Consider the following 20,142-nt stretch of genomic DNA (forward strand, 5'->3'; position numbering starts at 1 on the left):
AGTGGAAAACCCCAAAAATGCGATCACACCTCACACAGCTGGACAGACTAGGCCATGGAAGCAGACTTGCTTCCACAGCGCTGATTCAAGGGAGGAGGACGGAGCTGGCGTATGCTGCTGCACGCCCCTCTTCGCTGAGGAAATTCAATCACTTTGCACGTTTATCATCAAGTCAGGGAAAGCAAATTCACACCATAAAGCAGACAAAATCCAAACAAGCATCTCTTAAAGAAGTGCCTCCAAATTTACACTAGAAATAAAAAACAAATTCAGATTAATTTGATCAAGAAAGGTTGGACCAGATCATCCTTGAGGTTCCCTTTTAACCAGGTATTTTATGATTCTTTCAGGATCTACAGGAGATGTGGGAAAATTTTTTAATAGATATCTTAAATACTGAAAATCTCTGTTAGAAACGAAACAATAGAAACCCCTACTCAATATAAAGTCCATCAGGAATAGTTACTTTAATTAACTTCCCTTTTGGGATAAATTACATTAAAAATTGGGGAAAAAAAATTGTCAACTTCTGTGCTGTCTATGTAGATCTATATTCAAGTCTGAGGTTTCAAAATTACCCTGCCAGTAGTGGGACAAGACTTTTATGTACAGGACTGGAAACATTTTCTGTCTCAGGCTAAACTGAAACAATACATAATTTTGTGGATTCACAAGCAGTAGCCACAGTTATAAGACAGAGGCAAAACCAAACCAATATGTATTTTCTGTATTGTAATATGAAGCCTTTGGCTTTCACAGCCCTGAAGTAAGAGGAAAATATACTTAGGCAAACAAACAAACAAATTCTGATGCTATAAAAGATTATATTGTGTGTGGGGGTGTGTCTCAAAATCCTTCAAACTGAACTACACAGCTCAGCAGAATTTAAACCTGCACCTGGCTTGAGTTTGCAGACACTGACACACATGGCTTTTCCATTTAAACACGGTAGGCCGAACAAACTGGCTACAAGCTCTGACTTGATGGAGTAATGTGGACTTAGTACGAGTCTTCAAACATGAAGTGGCTTAAGCTGAAATCATTATAAAGTGAATTATGATTCACTACGGCAAAAGTACTCTGAAGATCCTGTGCTGATGTTTTAGCTGTTAAAAATACACATAACTGAGGACTCAGCTTTGTTTTCAAGCTTTGTTTTGTTTTAGATTTACCACAGAGAATGTCTAGAGAAAAATAAGTAGAGAAATTCTGTTGCATTTAACAAAAATACTAAACATATCATTTTGTCTCAGCATTAAGAATTTAAGGCTGAAAGAGCATTTAAGGTAAAGGATGAATTTGGAATGAAAATGGAACTCAACCACCTATATGCTGAAGAATGTGTGTGGATACTGCAAAAATTGCAGTTTCCATTTTTATGACGCAAACTAAAATTCTGAAATCAACTACCTGAGGTTGAAGTTCATAATAATTTGACAGTGGAAAAAAAATAAACAGATATGGAAATAATTATAAGTGATCTCTCTCTAAAGTGAATTATTTCAGATGTGCCAACCACCACAATATAAAGCAGGAATGCATAACCAAACAATGTCAGTTAATTAGTAGATAAAGCACATCTCGAAACTTTACCACACATTTTACTAATTGTTTATAGCATTTTATGATTGCAAAAGGCTTGACACTGCATGAACTCTTTGGGGAAGAAAAATAGAGAAAAGGGATTAATTGCACATTCATGCAAGTAAGGTTAGGCTTCCAACAAATATTGAACCAACTTACTCTCTAAAGAGAGTTCCAACACAGGGGACAGCATGCAAAACGAAACAAAAACAGAACAAAACAAAACAAAACAACAAAAAAGGGAAAAAGATAAAAACACACAAATTAGTGGCCATCAATACAAAGTTCCTGTATGGAATATAAACCAAAATAAAACAAAAAAGGTACTTCAAAACTTTTATGACAAATTTAAGTAATTTTATTGGGATACCAAATGTATTTTTAAAATAAGCACTTGGCATGTCCATTCTCCCATTTTCTCCTTCAAATATTATTACTCTCTTATTCAAAGTAACTCCCTCCATCCAGATATCATGTTAAAGTATACCTTATAAAACCCCACAAAAGTGATGACAGTAATTCCTACAGACACTTGACTAGAGTCTAAGATGAGATTTATGTAGACGTATGTGTGTGATAAAAAAAAAAAAATAAATCACAGCTCATGAACTCATAATACTTAAAGGGTTCTCCTAATAACATACTGAAAACTACTAATAGTTTTACAACACCAAAAAGCAGGCAAGGTTTCAGTGACTGGAACAGATGTACCACAGCTTACAACACAGGCCAAATTTTCAAACTTGAAGCTAAATTATTTCGTATCAGAGTGGCCAGTAAACAGAACAATCAACAAGAAGAAGTCAATGTAGGATTTTTAAAGGCAAACGTATTTAAAAGGTAAAATGCTCTTCTGACATATAAAACTAAAGTTTGGAACATTTTCATTATCCTTCCCTGGCTCCCATGCTACACAAAAATCTCCACAGCAGCTCTGACATATGCATTTCTGCAATATTAATTACCACAGAACAAGCACAATTAAACCAAGCTGCTATTAACAATTTGGTCATTATTTCATTTAAAAAGCAAATATTCCAGCAATATTTACATATTTAGCATTCTTTCCTATGCTTTGACTTTTCTTTTTATGTAATGTTTTCTTCTTTTTAGCTACTTGGTTTAGTCTTTTCTTCTGGATTTCTGCAGTATGTGATCAACTTTAACACCACGTTGCTGTCTGCAATGCAAGTTATTCCAAAACACATGGTGTCAGAGATGGCAGCTAAGTCATTTCTTTCAACAGGAAGAAGACACTAAGTTAACCTTTCAAGACATCTCATCACTCTGAATTTAATTTTCCATTGCTGCAATAAGGAAGATTTAAAAATACGTAAAATGTATTGCATAATGAAAGTAGTTTTTCAGGATTCTTCTGGGAAAAATCAATACTTCTGAAATAATACCCTGTTATGAATTTATCATTTTATCAATTCCGAAGTACAGACACAAAGTGGGACATGTTATACTCAACATAAAAGATACCAAACAAGCCTATAATTAAAATATAATGTATTTTTTTTACAATATTGTATTTATTAGGCTCCTTACTTACCTGCATTCCTTCTGCTGAGAACTTGTGACATTTAATCAAGCTGTACTAGTAACCCACCTCCCACAAAAACTGTAAAAATACTATCATGCAAAGCAACTCACTTAAAAAATTTTTAATGGTCTTACAGAAGCATTATTTTCCTTGTCATATCATCCATACGGAGTCTTTACCTAAGTAAAACTGAATAAAACATCACATTTTCTTTTATACTAAAGTATAGTCTCCTTATGGAATATTAAAAAATTGATGTAAAAATTATTCACCAGTCTGAACTTCCAGCCCTGTCTACGGAAGTCATGGAAGGTATCGTAAGCTATGATAATACAAAATGTCCTGGAAAATAAATAAATGCACATTTGGCACAGTTTATCTGATTTTGTATGATTTAGTCAGATAACTTTATTTGTAACTTAAATTACTGCAGAGCCTTTTGTTCCAACAGGGAAAATCTGTGCTTGTGTTGAAGTGGCCTCTGTAAACAACAACTTCTTAAAAACACAGATTTTGAGCTCAAACTGCTTAACTACTTCAATGCACTTTATATGACATTAATCTTCATTTTATTTCCATGATCCTGCAGAAAAAGGGGGCAAATTATCTTGTTCAAAACTCCAAATTAAATTAATTGAAATCTGATACCATTAACTACTTTTGCTTGTGAAATTTTACATATGCAAATATCACTGATGTAATTTATCATAACTGCCTTTCTTTTAATTTATGTTTTCAGACATTTCCTGAAATTAAGAAAAACTTACACTTACCTTACTGTGAGGATCAGCAAACATTCTTGTGAAGATCTCACACAATCTTTTCAACTCAACACGACTGCCAAAAAGACAACAATACATTAGTCAACTCCCCTGCTAGTTCTGCTAGAACACTGATGCATAGCAATCAGTGAAATGAAGAGTAAATACTGAATCAAATAATCTAGTAAATTAAGTAAAGGAAACCATTTTGTTCAAGACACAAATGTAATGTAAAAATGGGTAAAAATGTAATGACTTTCATCTAAAATGAGACTTTAAACTTAAAAATGTCTCTTTATATAAATATACAATAGTAGCCAGAAGTGAGAACAGCTTCCTTGTCCCTTCCCTCATCTTGCTCTCAAAGCCACACCCTTCCTTCCCGCTCCCCCTGCCTCCCAACAACATGAAACAAGACGTTTCTCCTATTAGTATGCCACCTTACCTTAGAGTTCTCTGGTTCTTTAGTAAGTTCTGCAGGCCTAGAAGGCCTTCTTTCCTCTCTGACCAGTTGGTGCTGGCACAGCGGTTCAGGACTTCAGCCACGTCCTCTGTCTGCCTCATGTACGTCGGTATGCTCCCGTTCCTGGAGCTATAGGACCTTTCTGAACAGGCACTTGACGCATCGCTGTTGGCATCATCGTCTGAGTACATCCCATAGGATTCGTATCTCCTCCGCACGGGCTTCTTCTGTTGTACAGAGACGGCCCAGATCAGCACTGGTTCTCAAAGAGGTGACACAATATACCCACAATGGGTCGAAAGACCAACAGTTTAAGTAACTGGTGTGACCCCTACTCCCCGTAGTGACAAATGGCTCCGACCACACAGCAGGTCCAACCAAGCTAATGAAAATATTTTGAAGTATGGCTTACATAGTATTCCAAATATAAACCCAAAGCAAACGCAGAGAAGACATATATTTGATGAAACATTTAACTTCAGGTCTTCTTTCAAGAACCCATAAAATTGCATAATAGGGTGCCAAAAGACTGTTGCAAGTTAGTTATTTCACTTCATAGCTTTATATATGTTACAGAATTTAAGAATCAGAGGTCTGATTCAAAATTGTATTTTGACATTTTAACTCACTTTGCATCAATCATGTTAATAGCAAAATATTAAACTATTGAAGAAGAAAAAGTTTCTATACCTTAGTCCGTATGTCTCCTAAGAGCTGTTAGCAGTAAATTATTGAAAAGAAACAGAAATTGAGAACAGGAAGGTAAGGCATAGCAGCACTGTGATTAATAAACTCTCTGCCACTGGACAACATATAGTCTTACTGTAAATTTTGTTCTTAGCTCTCTGTGTCTGAATAGCATATCACACATTGTCAAGAAGTAGTTTGCTGAGCTTCCATTTCCAGGAAAGTATTACATATCATGTGTGGGTTGCTCACAAAGACTTCTCTGTCAAAATCTTTGTGTCTTATGCAGCGACACTTGAGCATGAACACATTAGCTTAACACATGCAGTCAATTGTTACTTCAGTACAAAACCTTGATTTGGACTATTTGTTTAATACCTAAATTTTGTCATTCCAAAAATTACAGACAATGTTCTACAAAAAAAACTGATTATGTAACGCAAAATCCCAAATCCCTTAAAACAAAAAGAAGCCAACAAAACAAAACACAACATAACAGAGGTCAGAGGGGGGAAAAAGTTATTTATCCTAAAATGAAAAAAAACACATACCTCTGCAAAACAGCTCTTGCCATTCAAACTTTGGAACTGAAGTTAGCATTTAAAAACTCAGTTTCATTAAATACTTAAAGAATCAGTAGTATAAGTGATCGTTTCCCCCTTAATTACCACTGCTATTTGCACAGGCTTTTCATTTTTAACCATGAATAATTCAAAGGATATCACAATACTAATCACAAACTAATCAATACAAGAGGTAACAAGCAAGGCTTATTGTCAACAGAACGAGCATACATATATGTGTAAGAGAATAACTGAAGGGAAAAATCAGAGATATTAAGTGTTTTGGAAAAGAAACACCATAAGGAAAAAAATAAAAGATTTCTCAATAAGTGAATCTGAAATGCCAAGGATGGTAGTAAAGTAAAAGACATAAAAATATGTAAAGATTTCCATTATTGCTGAGTTTTATACAGCAATATTCAAAACAGATCTTTGGCTTCACTAAATCATCACCACTAAAACTGGTCAAGTATTTTTCATCAAATAAAAAGGAGTAGCACAATCTGGAATATTTTTATTTTTATATTTATATCACATATGTCAGGACTCTACATTCTACCTTTTAAAAATACCATTATGAGTGAATCTTCATTCTGTGATAAAACAATAAGAGTGTTTATTACCAGATTTCCATCTACATGAAGCCATTTGTATAGGACAATGTGTACCATTTAGAACGTGGCAAGGAACCAAGCATGCAAGTACTACAAAAATAAAATGCTGCAGCTCTTGAACCTCCTTTGTAATGTCAGATTCTAGTTAAAATATACAGACTGATTTTCCTCTAAAATTTCTAGCAGCAGCATGATATTTTGGATCCAGGTAATGCAAAAACCAGTTTCACTGAAGAAGCTTTATTGCTTCAACAATGCAGGATACATTCAAGCCTCAAGAGCAGTCATTAGAAACATGACTTTCTCCTCAACTTCTATTCTTACTACGTAATTTGCACAGCAAATTTGAAAACCAGGAGGTTGCTAAAAGTACTGAAGTACTGAAGAGGTGCTTTGTGAAGCACCTCTGTGGAGAGGACTATAGCACAGGCTTTCCAGTTACAACCAGAAAATTTCCATGTTCCATGGACTGTTGTTCTACCTATTCCAAAATCCAGACTGACTTCCAGTTTAAAAACCAGCATTCACCACTATGCTGAAAACTCTTTGCAAGTTTGTAATAACAGAAAGAGGAAAATGCACTTGACTTCACCATGACATCTTAGACAAGATATCATAGATATTCTGATCTCTATGCCAGTGAAGGCACACAAATTTTAAACTAATGTCAAGAAAAAAGAATTAACCAAGAAATCAGCAGTCATACTAAGAACATGACAGAGTTCTTCATATTTGGAAATTTTGTTTCTCTCTATTAAGTTATATCTGACTGTAATTTAGAGTCTAATTTGTAGTTTTTTACTAACTTTCAAAATAACAGTTTTTCTTAAACCAGAGAAACAACCATTTCTTTAAAGCATTCAGGTAACTAGAAAACAGGTACTTACAAATATTTAATGACATGCAAATAGTCTCCAACAATTGATAAAAATGTATCTGATTCACAGCATCAGTATTTCAAATTAACTGAGGATTTCAGCTTGCTCATGTAAATGCCAGAATAGCAAAATACATAATGTATTCAGTTTGGCTTACAGGGGGCAGGAAGGCAGAGGAGTCAAACACACCCTTTTAAAAAACAGTGTAGCTTAAAGAAAATGTCATAACTAGTTGTAACTTAGTGTAACATTTTGAAAACAAAGGAAGACAAAAACTACATTTATGAGATACTACTTGCTGTGCTGGTTTGGGCTGGGCTATACTTAATTTTCTTCACAGTGGCTGGTGTGGGGGCTGTGCTTTGGATTTGTGCTGAACACATGGTTGATAATATAGAGAGATTTTGTTATTGCTGAGCAGCACTCACACTGAGACCTTTTCTGCTTTCCTACTGCAGTACTGATGAGGAAGCTGGGGGTGCCTGGGAGGAGACACAGCCAGGACAGGTGACCCAAACTGACCAGAGGGACATTCCAGACCATCTGACATCATGCTCAGTGTATAAAGTGGGGGGAAGAAGGAGGAAGAGGGGGATGTTTCAGGTGATGGTGCTTGTCTTCCCAAGCCACTGCTGTGTGTGATGGGGCCCTGCTCTGCTGGGGATGGCTGAACACCTGCCTGCCCATGGGAAGCACTGAATCAATTCCTTGTTTGGCTCTGCCTGGGTGCATGGGTTTTGCTTTCCATATTAAACTGTCTTCTCTCAACCCACGAGTTTTCTGGCTTTTACTCTCCTGATTCTCTCTCTGACACCAGTGGTGGGGGAGAGAGAGAGTGGCTGTGTGGGGCTTGGCTGCTCAGCCATCATTTTCACTCTTCAGCATCAATCTCACCTGCTGTCAGACAGAAAACCCAGGCTTGTAAGCAGCAGCTTTAGCTGTCATCCTTCCCAGCTCTAACAAGCCTTCAACCTATAAGTTTTTCTGGGTTTTGTGAGAAACTGCTTTCTAGTACTACCTGCTCAAGTGGCTCCTTGGGCCACTCCAACACAACAGTTTAAGACTGTTTCCTGTCAACCATGAAAAAACCCTCGCTTCTCAGAAGTTAAAACTTCTGTAAGGAATGAAAATTCCGATGCTTAGAGCTTCAGCAATAGTTCCTTTTTTTTTTCTTTCCCGTAGAAGCCAGTAAAACAATAAATGACAAGTTCTTCTACATGCTTAATGTACAGGAAACTAAAACTTAAGGAGCCTGTAACCTACACAAGGTAAGCGTGAGATTCTTACCAAAGCATCTGCTACTGCCTCTTCCACGTCAGAACCTGTATTCAGAACTCGCATAGCGCTGACTGATGACGACAATCTACTCGACTGACTAATTCCAAAGCCAGTACCTGTTACAACAACAAAAATAAATACAAACAATTCAATCAGAATAGAAAGCTGGGATGTAAATATTACACTCACTTTTAAAAACCCAAGCAGAAGAGAAGCATTTGCTTAACGTTTTTAATAAATTGTGTAGTGGATAAAATAACCATTTTCATTCTGAAGTCTTTAGTGGCACAGACAAAAGTAAAAATTCAAGTAAAAAGCCAGTCACCTACAAACATTCTGTCCCAACATCACATGTAAAAACTCCTACAAAACAATGGTTTTATTTGAAAGAAGTTTTGCTTTTTTTAAAAATTAGTGTCTTCTTCATTTTGGGTTTTTGTTTTCATTTAGAAAGAAAGCAAATACAATAGTAAGGCTATTGAGACTGTTGATTAGAAAGCTACATGCATAAAGAATGCTCTACAAATACTAAAAAAATGGAAAACTAAAAAAGTTCTTCTGCAAATAAAAAAATGTTAAGGAAAAAAGGATTAACATTGGAGTATGAGGGTGGAGACAAAATCTAGCAACATAAACACATCTATCTGGATTATTAAAACCACAAAACTCAAATTAATATAAATAATACTTTCTAAAACTGAACTATGAGAATAACCAAGTGGGTGGGGAAAAAAAAAAACCCAGGATGACTGCACAGATGACAGCAAAGGGTACTCATCCTTCACCTGTGGCCCCATAAGTATCAGGAGCGTAGAGGGCACCGGTGGATCTGGAGTGATGTCTGGAAGCTGCAATAACAGGATTAAATAAACCCTATCTATGACCATGGAATCAAAGTGCTGCAATAGCTGCTCAGCCGAACAAGAGAATATTTAAGCACAAGAAACTGAGTAGAAAACAGAAGCAAAAATCTTCAGAGAAGTTCTTTGATTATACCAAATATGATTATACAGGTTTATGTACACTGGACATTTCATGCATAATTTTTTTTTTTAATTTACAAGATTAAGAGCAGGGTAAAAGCAAGTACGTTTAAGTTCAAAGAAGAAAAGGTGCACATACAGATATCCACACACTCACACACAAACAGAATCATCAGAAATACCTAAAGAGTTATCAGTGCACTGACACTGGTCTTGCACTGTGGACTTAACTAAATTCTGTATGCTCAAGTCAGAGCCAGAGCTCACATATCAAACATTATCTGCAAAATGTGCCTCCTGCACTAACCTGCTGTGTTGGCAGCTGACAATTTGTACACACTTGAATTCCTGCCTACGTTGCAGACAACTCAGTCTCAGTGAAAACTCACCACTATGTAAATAAAAGTTAAAATCATCCAGTTATAATTAAAAGCTTAACATAATCCAGCCAATGCAATTAATAATTCTCATACCTACTATTCTATTTAAATAAATAAAATGTGAAATTGAAACATGTTAGTTACTGCAGCTCATTAAGATTCTAGAAAGTTATGGAAACTGGAAACTGAAGATTCTTAAGGATTTCTGAATAAAACTGAGTACCCACTCCTTATGACACTGTTTTTTTAGTGATTCTGAAAAAATTGACTCACAGTTGCTAGTATTTTCTTTCTTAAAAACAATTTTTAAATTAAATATGTTTTTAAACAATTCAACTTTTTTCTTCAGTTCGTTTAAGTTAGAATTTTATTGCCACATAAATAACAATTTTAACTTGAACCCAAACATCCAACCACAGTGGCAAAACCCTTAAAATTAAATAAATAAATAAATAACTGTAAATGCAAATATTTTACTCTTTCTAGATATATAAAATAGCATAAACAGAAACCAAATCAAATTAATTATCCTTTTCTCTGATTAACAAAGACCATTCAAGAATCTGATTTGAATCATGTAGTGGTGACTTGGACCAAACGACATTTTGGGAAGGATCTTTTAACCTGAGTGCACTTCCACAATGAGCCTAAGTCCTGTAAAGATCCCAAAAACAACACTATGTCTTTCCACATTAAGTTCTCTACTCCTTACATAAAGTACAGTGATGTACTTAATTTCTCACTAATCCTACATGAAGATGTTTGGCAAGGGCATTTTAGCTTGGAATGAATGCTTCATGGAATACTTGGTTCTTTAGAAAGGGTGTCTCAGCACGGAAAAGCAGAGAGGACTGATAATGTCACAACACAGACATCACAGCTGACAGCTCTATTAAATACAAGCATTAATGGGATAAATAAATGCTTGTATTTAAATAAATACTTGTGTTTAACCATCCCCTTAATTTACATCAATAAGCCCCAAAAATTAAAGGTTCAACTGGAAACTAAAAATTCAAACTATAAGCAGGAAACTTGAAATGACTCTTGCCCCTACATACATTTGAAATATGCTGGACAAGTTTTTAAGACTATATATGGTGTGAAACATACCTCGTTCCAAAACATATTTTCAAGAACATTCTTTCTACCGCTCAAATTGCAGAAATTGTCAAGTAATTGGCTTTCGCTGTTGCATTTTTTTAAAGGATGAATCAAAATAAGACTTTAAATGCATCGCCCTGAAAATTAAGCCCTCTGATAATGTTTTCACAGTTTTAGTTACTTTCCCATGTAAACGTAAGTTGTTTATCATGTTCATTCTAAGAAACATCTTTTGATGGATGTTTCGCATGACCATTGTGCTTGGAAAGGCGTTAACTTAATCATCCAATCTCTGGTCATTGTTGAGAATCTATAAATATTGGAGTCAGAGAATAAAGGGACAGGTTTTGTTCTGACACTGAGAGTGGTTGTGTGAATCATTTCATGTCCTTTAGCGACATAAATGGACTCACAATAAGATTATTTCTTAGCTAAAATATGGACATTATACTAGCCTGCTATCTACTATTGACTATATTTAACCAAAGTAGACACTTCTATATAAATTATAACTCACTTGCTTCTTAATGGCTATTATCTCTGAGTTTTTAACGTGATACTGAGATGAAAGATTACATAAACAATTCATACCAACGTATAGAGTAAAGCAATTATGTATCATTTAGGTCATTTTATACCCTAAAGGTGGATAAAAACAATTTAATTTTATTTGTGTTCGTAAGTAAAAATTTCTGCGCTGACAGAAATGAGAGGAAATACAAGTTACATTCCCCTCTTCATCCCCATGTGAGACTGCCTCTAGCTAAACAAAGCTGAATTTACCTTATTTAATCTTTCACTTGTACCAACACAACACTGAATGACATTTTATATCATTCAAATAAATTGTCATACCAAAAGGAATCTTTATTTATTCCCAGTATAATTTCCCATTTTGTTTTTTTTTTAAAACCAATGCTGGATTCCTATACATGTTTGTACATACAGCATTCTCTGTGCTATCAGATAATTCCACCTATTTCACTAGTACAGGGGTACTTGTTTTGATATCTGAATTGTAAAATGGAACTACAGAAATAAGAACAAAGCCTCCAGTGGCATCTATCCCAGCAACACATCTCATGCTATTGCCTAATACAGACTTAAAGCAGCAAGCACTTGACTAATTACAAAATGTAAATCTGATCTTGCATGCAATACAATTCAAACCAAGCTGTAAGGCAGAAGAAGAAGCACAAAGAGTTCTGAAAAACACCCTTGTTTTTAAAAGAACAGAAAGTACATGTGTGCTTCAACACAATCTTCCAGCTGTGTTTTAGAAAAAAAGATACAGGTTTCCTAATGGATCCTGCGTAACATCTACTTTTAGTATAATTTCCCAATTAAACAACATCTGGGCAAACTAGCGCTAGTTACTGAAACAGCTTTCATTCAATTAATCTGTACTCTCCCAATGAAACCATGGCTGGCAGGAAGCCCTAACATATGTCCAGTGCTAATTAGGAATACAGTTGGGTGCCTCAATTTGAGATAGAAAACAGAGATTTACTATTTTCAGACTATGTTTAGCAGATAGTATTATAAAGTCCTTAACTGTAAGCTACACTGAACAAACCAAATAAGAAGGATACATACTGAAGACTATTTCAGACAAAGGTAACATCAAAAAGAGATCTGTTTCAGATTCAGTTGTACAGACAAAGTTTGCTATTACCAAACAAGCAAAAATAAAATCCCAGTCCACAAACCCAATATGTAAAAGCAATTTAAGCAAAATTTACTATTAACTTTGTAGTAACCTTGACAAGGATACATAGAGCCGAAAACCTTCCCTAATCTTTAACCAACATGTTAAGGTAATTATAAACTAATATTCTTATGCCTCACTGGTATCTCAGAAACAGATGGGTAATCTTGCAAAACCTTGCAATTTGTGTCATACCAATAAGCTGCTGACCATATAACTAAGGGAACATAACTAAGTGCATTTTCTCCTTATACACTAAAATAATTCATTGACTAGGTAGAGAATTTTGAGCAACAGCTGACTCTGTAGTCAAGTACCCAAGCGATGAGTGCTGCAGTGGTAAGAGAAACACGTAATTTCAAAAAACTGTCCAAAACCAGAAGAGGAGTGCCTTTTCAAAATGGCATCTAAATGCTGTGTATCACACACCTTTCTAGACTTGGTACTTCCCTAGCAAAGCCTGTATTTTTCCTGTGTGCAGCCCATTCACACATTGGTCAATTCTCCATCGGGGTAAGTGCGGGGAGAGCCAGAGGAAGGGAGCACACGGTGGCCAGCTACAAGCTAAATGAAGGAGGCACGGGTTCGTTAGGCGCACATAACGAAGGGCAGGGACAGCCATGCATGACAAGGGCTCCGAGTACTTACCGAGGGGTGGGAAAGAGCGGACAGGGCTCGTGTCCCTGCTACTTTCACGGCTGGCCTCCCTGCTGCAGCCCTGACTCACACTAGGCCGAGGAATGCGGCTGCCTCGCGCTAGTATGATTCAGGGAGCAGACAAACAGCGGCACAGAAGGGAGAAGACATAAGAAAAGTTGCAGTTTTAATGCAATTCTGTTTTGCAGTAAGATCAAAGACGCATTTCTAAGAAAAGACATTGATGATTATGTCGCATTTTAAGTCATAACCTTTTTTACAGACTGTTTATGTTGGATTAGTCTATGTGCAGTTCAATTAAATTATTTCTTTGCACAGCTTAAAGTGGAAATTTACTAACTCTTTACAGAATGGTTGGAAGACCCTATGGAAAGGATGGAGAAAAAAAACAAGCAACATTGAGCAATGACTCAGAATTTGTGCTCAAGATCAAGTTAATCAACAGTAGCACCAATGGAAAACCCCACAGCTTTCTAAAGAAGGAAAATAAAAATATTATGCAGCTAAGATAAAAATCAAAAATACAAAGGAATAACAGCATCAGTACCATTAAAAACAGCAGACGTTTTTCAATAACATTTTTGTTTGCAATAAGGTATAATCTAATTATACGGTGAGGCTGAAGACACATAACTTTCATTTTAGCATCACAGCACTTACACATGTACGCACACATACACGGAAGACATGAAGTAATGAAGAACGTATTTTCAAAACAGTATCACACTTTCATTCAAAGGATGTGGGTATTTTGGGCGAGAAGTGAAAAAAGAGAGGGAAGAAAGGGAGGTGAGGAAAAGAACAACTACAACATTCTGTAAAGAAAAACCTCAAATTTCAGCTTCAGGTTAAAACTGTCTTGCACATCAAAAACTCAGTCTCAGAAAACAGCCACATTCTAGGATGCATTCTATTTTTTTCATCCACCTATAACTAAATATCAGCTGTAGATATCCAGAACTTAGAATTAGAAGGGCTATAAAGAAACCAAGAGTTATTTGGTGATTCTTACCTACTGACAACCTAGAAGGACTAGCTTCTCTACTACATCCCTGACTTCGCGGGATTTTGCTCCGTTTTTGTGCAGCTGCAGGATTCACCAACACTCTCTGAACTCCTGTGCTCATAGTGGAAAGTGTGGTTGTTGTCAGAACTCTTCCGGGGGACCCAGATCTACTGCCAGCTGAAGGTAGAATAAAAAAATATTAACAACAGCACAGTTGACAAACAAACACGGTTAAAAAGAAAATAATACCTGAAGTTAGTAGGAAAGTGGTGATAGATTGAAATGATCAGGAAAAACTTAGAAGGTAAAAACATGAAATAGAATGCCTTGGTCCCAGTTCTTACAGTACTGCATACAAGGTAGTTAAAATTATCAATGCAAGGAAGCACTTGACATGGTATTCAGTACTACATAAGCTCAAGAAACCACAACTATGATTTCTGGACTTTTTGTCAAGAGTTCCACAGTCCCTAAACTGAATGCTGCTGTGTTAATTTTTTTTAAGCTATGTGGTCTCACTAATCACATTGTCTATTAATAAAGAAAAACAAACAAACAAACCTGTTATAAACTAAAGGGAGCAATTTTAGACTAGGACTTCAAAATTACCCCAGCTCATCCAATGCAACCAATGTCATAATTAAATAATGTGATTTTCCTAACATGTAAACTCTTCTCCTTTGCTTTTAAAAGCAAGGGGTCTTCAAGCACCATTCTGACATTAAATAAAATGTGACTGAGGACAACTAAAGTACTCATGTACGTTTCTGTGGAGGTTACCCCACAAATTAGAGAAAATCTTCAGTAAATTTTAAACAAGCTAAAAAATTGGTTAAGACATATTTAAGCGTCTTAAATATCTGTCAGTTAAAACTGTATATTACAATGTACTACAGATGTTCAAGGTACTGTATTACTATCAGAAACTCTGGTCACTTAATCTTTAATTCTGGTATTTTATTTACAGAACATTTAAGTTCTTAACAAAGAATTCATTCTTCCCTAGTTGTAATTGATTTATATCACCAGCTGACATTAATCTATTGTTTCCAGCTGTAGAATTCAAGAAATATGACCAAATAAAAAGCAAAACAGTATTTCAACCAAAGACTAATTATTACTACTCAAAATTCATATGGATTTGAACCCCTTATTAACCGTTAAAATACAATCAGGTAACTGTATGACCACAGTGATGCTATCAGATTTACAGACAACATGCAACTTTTCAAGTGAATTTCATGGGTTACTTCTTATGAAGCACACTGGAAAAAAGATACAAGCTGACTAAAGCTTGACTATATGAGAAAAGAAACAAAATCTCAAACAAAATATGCTGGGTGGAAGAGAGAAACCTAAAAAAATGTACCATGCATATACTTTCAGATTCATTGTTTGAATTCAAACTTGGAATGATTATTTAGCAAAATCCTTTTTCAAACTATGGACCTATTCAGCAGAAATGATAAATAAAGTATTATACAGCCTGAAAGAAAACAAGCAGAACTTCTATAGCAAAAGAAGAATAAGCAAACCTATAAAAGTACTGTGATGTGCAAAAATTAAGGGTTTGACAGTCTCTTCATATCAGGGGATTTCAACTTAGATTACTTCAATAATATAATAATGTATAATAATATTTCAACTGATATTACTATGCCTTCTTCCTGTTTTGTATCGCTTTAAAAATAAAAGTACTGTATAAAGTTTTGCTGTGCTGCAGACTTGTACATTTTCTTCAACAGGCCAGAAATCTGAAAAAACTTACTCTTTTTACAATATTCAGAAGAAATGCAATCTCTTGAGCTAATGCTTTATTCAATCTTTCTATAGTCTGACCTGCAAAGCATACCACTGCAGCATAAATTAACTGAATGCAGCTAAATAGCCTGAAAACATTATGCTAGTAAGAGCATTGGCATACTCTTGTCAATATTAACACTACCAGCAGATCTAAATGAGCTGAATGATGCAAGATTACTAAAGCACTATTCCAAAACAACAAACCCTTCCCATCTCTCCTGCTTTCTACATAAGGATTACACCGAATTAAGTTATACGCAGCATATGGGAAAAAGCCAGCCAGAATTTCTGCTGAATAGGGTCCTTAAATGAGGTATGTCAAACAGGTGATCAAACAATGATGTGTACACGAATTCTGTAGACTCTTACCACCAATGGGGTTAGCAGACTGTGATCCTGAACAAGTGTAAAGGCAGGATTAGGGTAGGGATTTATAATCCATGAAGAGGGAGGGAGCAGAGCAGATTAAAAAATGAATGGTAAATGGAAATAAGAAAGCTTTAGTCATTTCACACAGGAAAAAAAAGCCACAAGGGGGTTATGCTAAAGCAGTGCTATTAAGTAGCTTCCACAATTGAAGAATTAAATTCAGATGCTATGTATAAAGCAGATGAAGCAAAGCTGCACAAGCAAATTACAATTCTTCAGCTTTCTAATCAACAACTCAACACTGAAGAATTAAATTTCAATTAAGCATGAAACTGTAGCCTGCATATTACTTCAAAAGAATATTACATTGCCAAAAAGGCTCAAGAAATTTGACAGCTGAACAAAAATTACACACAAGATCAAAACTTTGTTTTTGAGACACAACAGTAAAAGGAACTGAGCTGCAGGTGCGGTGGATGACCAAAACAAAAAAATCAAATTCACAATGGCACAACTGAAAAGACTTGCACAGAATTTTCCATTTTTCTCTTTAAAAGTAATCTTGAGTATAAAAGGACAAATTTACTTCCATTCAGAAATTCTCTGAATGTCGATTTTAATGCAATTTTAGCAGACCCTGTTGAATTATGTAACAATCAAACCAGAAAGAAGAGGAAAAAAATGTAACCATTTTTTCCCATAGGTAAGAATAAAATAACAAGGCATTTACTTTATGCTCACTTAAAAATAGAAGAGTAAAGGGCTTTTAAAACCCTAAAAAAATAATTTTTGTAAAATCATTCAAATTTGCAAGTCTTTCAATAAAATGATTTTTGAACAAAAGATAGCTGTAACCCAAAAATTAACAAAAGCGTCTGTGCTACAGTGGTTTTTTAAAAAATAATAGCTGAAATCTAATATGAAGCTATTCTCTGATTATATAGGCTGGGGAACTAAAACAATCCCCCTGTATGGAAACATTAAGCATCACGCTTCACACAATGCTGTGAAAATTTTCAGTCACATAAAGAAGCATCACCCAAACAGCTGGCATACAGTGCCTGAGAATTCTCCTTCGCCTGTCCATTTGTATTTTCCCTGTTTATCTTCCTTAAAACATCTCAGAATTCTTGTTCTCCCCCACTGACAGGTTTTAATGAGCTACTTGAAGCAATCGGTTCTGAACAGAAGTAGTAATAAAAGGCTGTAAAGATGCATTCATGCATTTAATTTTCACACATCATCACATGTAGTCAGATCTAGTTATCTCAATATCAATTTATGTCTTTAGACATTAACACTGTGTAAAAATGAAAAAAAAAAAAGCCTGTCATTTTTAGTGAAAAAACTGGAAAGGCTTAAGTTTGCTTCTCTGAATATACAGTTATTTAATGTTATATGACAGTGATAATCATTAAAGTATTATATTGATCCCTAAATTTACCCCCTCCCCCAGACATTTACCAAACATCTTTACTTTTTAAGAATTTACTAAATCTATTCAAAGTACAAATGTATTTTCAAAAAGCTTAATTCCAAACTTTCCTAATACTAATGAAAAAACTGTTTCAGACACTGCTTATAGCTTTTCACAGAGGGGAAAAAGGGATTACAAGGAATTTTACCTTTCCTCCCTCTTAAACTATTCACATATTCTTTGCTTATGGTAAAGTGTAGCCATCTTTAAAGTAAGTTTTGTGGAACTTTTGTCCCAGCCAATAACAACTCATTTTCAGGTTCTCATTTCACAAATTCTTCTGGGATTAGAGAACTGTCAAAGCTCTTAAGGGAACTTCTACTGAATTTTAGTATGCTACCTTTCTCTGTTCATTGTTTGAAAGCTTTATTTCAGAGAACCTGCAAACACTGGATCAGGTTTGATCCAAATGTACTTGTGAAATTATATATATATATATATATATAATTATAAAGCTGTACTTGCGAATAATGAAATTATGGAAAACTGAATGGCAAGTACTCTAAAAGGAAAAAAACTACCTGCTTTTTAAATTTCTAAAATCCATCTGTTTACAACAGATGCAGTCATCGCTATAAAGACAATGTTTCTGCCATTAAATGCACTATTAAAGGGTTGTATTAAAAAAAGTAGATATGGTTAGTGATAGCACAATAACTATTGAAAATTTTAAACCTGGTAAAATTTACTGGTTTAGAACATTAGATCTGACAATTTATATAAGTGAGAATTTAATTTTAATTTTATCATGTATTTGTCTTCCTTTCATTAATTTAGTTGCATTTCACTTAATTAGAAAAATATAAGAATCTGAAAATGCTACAGAGCTTACTCAGAAAATGTCTGTTGGAGACATCAGATGTGTGGATGAATTGCTGTAGGTCAGCCATTGCCAAGGAGTGTGAGGTAATGAGGTCTTTTTAATTAATGACCAAATGCTTGGCTTGCTTAGATCAAAAATGTCGCATCTGCTTTGGTTACTAAACACACACAGAAAATTACTGTGGATTAGCTGACACACATTAAATTGCTTGTTTTAACCCTCTGACTCAACACAAGCTAAGTATCTGATTGTAAAGTGAGGGGTTAGTATTTTTCCTTCAAAGAAGAGTTAAGTAGAGGCAAGAGCTGTAACACAAAAAAAAGGAGTTTATATCCAGGAGCTACAGCAGTGCCTAGCTTAAAGTGAAAATGGGTATTTCTGACTAAAATAAGACTTGTTTAAAAATTAAAAATTAGGTCTCGCAGGTAACAATGAGGACACCATTCAGCCTACCCACTCCTCTCTATTACTAGTCCACGTTTACTGGCCTTTCATGTTGGGTAAGTCAGAAAAGGGGGGAAAAGAATGTTGAGAAGTTATAATTGAAGACAGAATTTAAGGATAGATTTCACTCCCTGCTACATTATCTAATTTAACTGGCAAACTATGACCTAACCTAGTATTTGGTCCAGAGAAAAACAACATGAATCAGAAAAGCATGCAAATACCACTGACCCAAAACACTGAAAAAAAATACCTTCATTTTGGTCTGGCGATGATGAACCTAAGGCACAGAACAACAACTCAGTATGTAGCTTTATTTTTAAAATTAACTTTGACTGTAGCCATTGGTCAATGAATATATGCTTAAACATTTGGCCTCTTTATCAGGTATAACTGATAAACAGAAAATACATACGCTGAGATTGTGACACCACTTTGGTTCTACTCCGTCCTCTGGAATCTGTTTTAGAATTTCCAATACCAACAGAAGGGGTCGACAGCTTTGATCGTATACGACCTGGAAAAGAAAAATGGCATTAAATCAGTTTTTCACAGTCAGGTAGGAAGCAGAGCATAAGTAGAATTTATTTTTATTAATTTATTAAGAATTAATATTTTCTTAAGTTTCTGCGTATAAAAGAAGCGCAACGTAACTCAATTGGTGACAATTCGCTTGGGATAATTAGTAGAAATTTGAACACCTTGAGGAATTTAATAGCTGAGGAAGCAGAATACTTCTCTGATGCTACATGTTTCAGCAAACAATTTGCACATTACACCTTCAACACCCTGAACTGGCTAGCTAGTTCTGCTTTCCAACATATGTATGTTGATTACATTAAAAAAAGGGGAAGTTTACTCAATACAATGCAATGCAAACACTAATGTTGCTGTATCAGGTAAAGTCTTCTCACCATTACTTGAGCTTGTAATTCTACTCTGGCTGTCATAAAACTACAAAATTGGATTCTGAGCTTTCTTCCTAACTTCACTCCTCTTTTTAGAAATCTAAAT

General features: G+C 35.1%; 1 protein-coding gene across 50 annotated transcripts in view; it reads right to left on the reverse strand.

The window, feature by feature from the left end:
* The window catches only part of CLASP2 (cytoplasmic linker associated protein 2), a 143,902-nt gene that overhangs the window by 25,465 nt on the left and 98,295 nt on the right, over positions 1 to 20,142 (reverse strand). For 6 of the 50 annotated variants that reach the window (XM_086846031.1, XM_086846006.1, XM_086846041.1 and 3 more), the window contains 10 exons: positions 19,544 to 19,645; positions 19,382 to 19,408; positions 16,385 to 16,411; positions 14,219 to 14,389; positions 13,198 to 13,305; positions 9,160 to 9,222; positions 8,384 to 8,490; positions 5,045 to 5,068; positions 4,337 to 4,581; positions 3,904 to 3,967 (listed from right to left, as the gene is read on the reverse strand). In XM_086846031.1, the coding sequence (XP_086702157.1) occupies positions 3,904 to 3,967; positions 4,337 to 4,581; positions 5,045 to 5,068; positions 8,384 to 8,490; positions 9,160 to 9,222; positions 13,198 to 13,305; positions 14,219 to 14,389; positions 16,385 to 16,411; positions 19,382 to 19,408; positions 19,544 to 19,645 (938 nt within the window). The remainder of the gene's footprint in view (positions 1 to 3,903; positions 3,968 to 4,336; positions 4,582 to 5,044; positions 5,069 to 8,383; positions 8,491 to 9,159; positions 9,223 to 13,197; positions 13,306 to 14,218; positions 14,390 to 16,384; positions 16,412 to 19,381; positions 19,409 to 19,543; positions 19,646 to 20,142) is intronic. The other 44 variants (XM_086846109.1, XM_086846070.1, XM_086846120.1 and 41 more) reach the window with 12 other exon arrangements.

Source organism: Cyanistes caeruleus, chromosome 1 (genome assembly GCF_971803275.1).
Source record: "Cyanistes caeruleus chromosome 1, bCyaCae1.hap1.1, whole genome shotgun sequence".
Classification (NCBI taxonomy): domain Eukaryota; kingdom Metazoa; phylum Chordata; class Aves; order Passeriformes; family Paridae; genus Cyanistes; species Cyanistes caeruleus.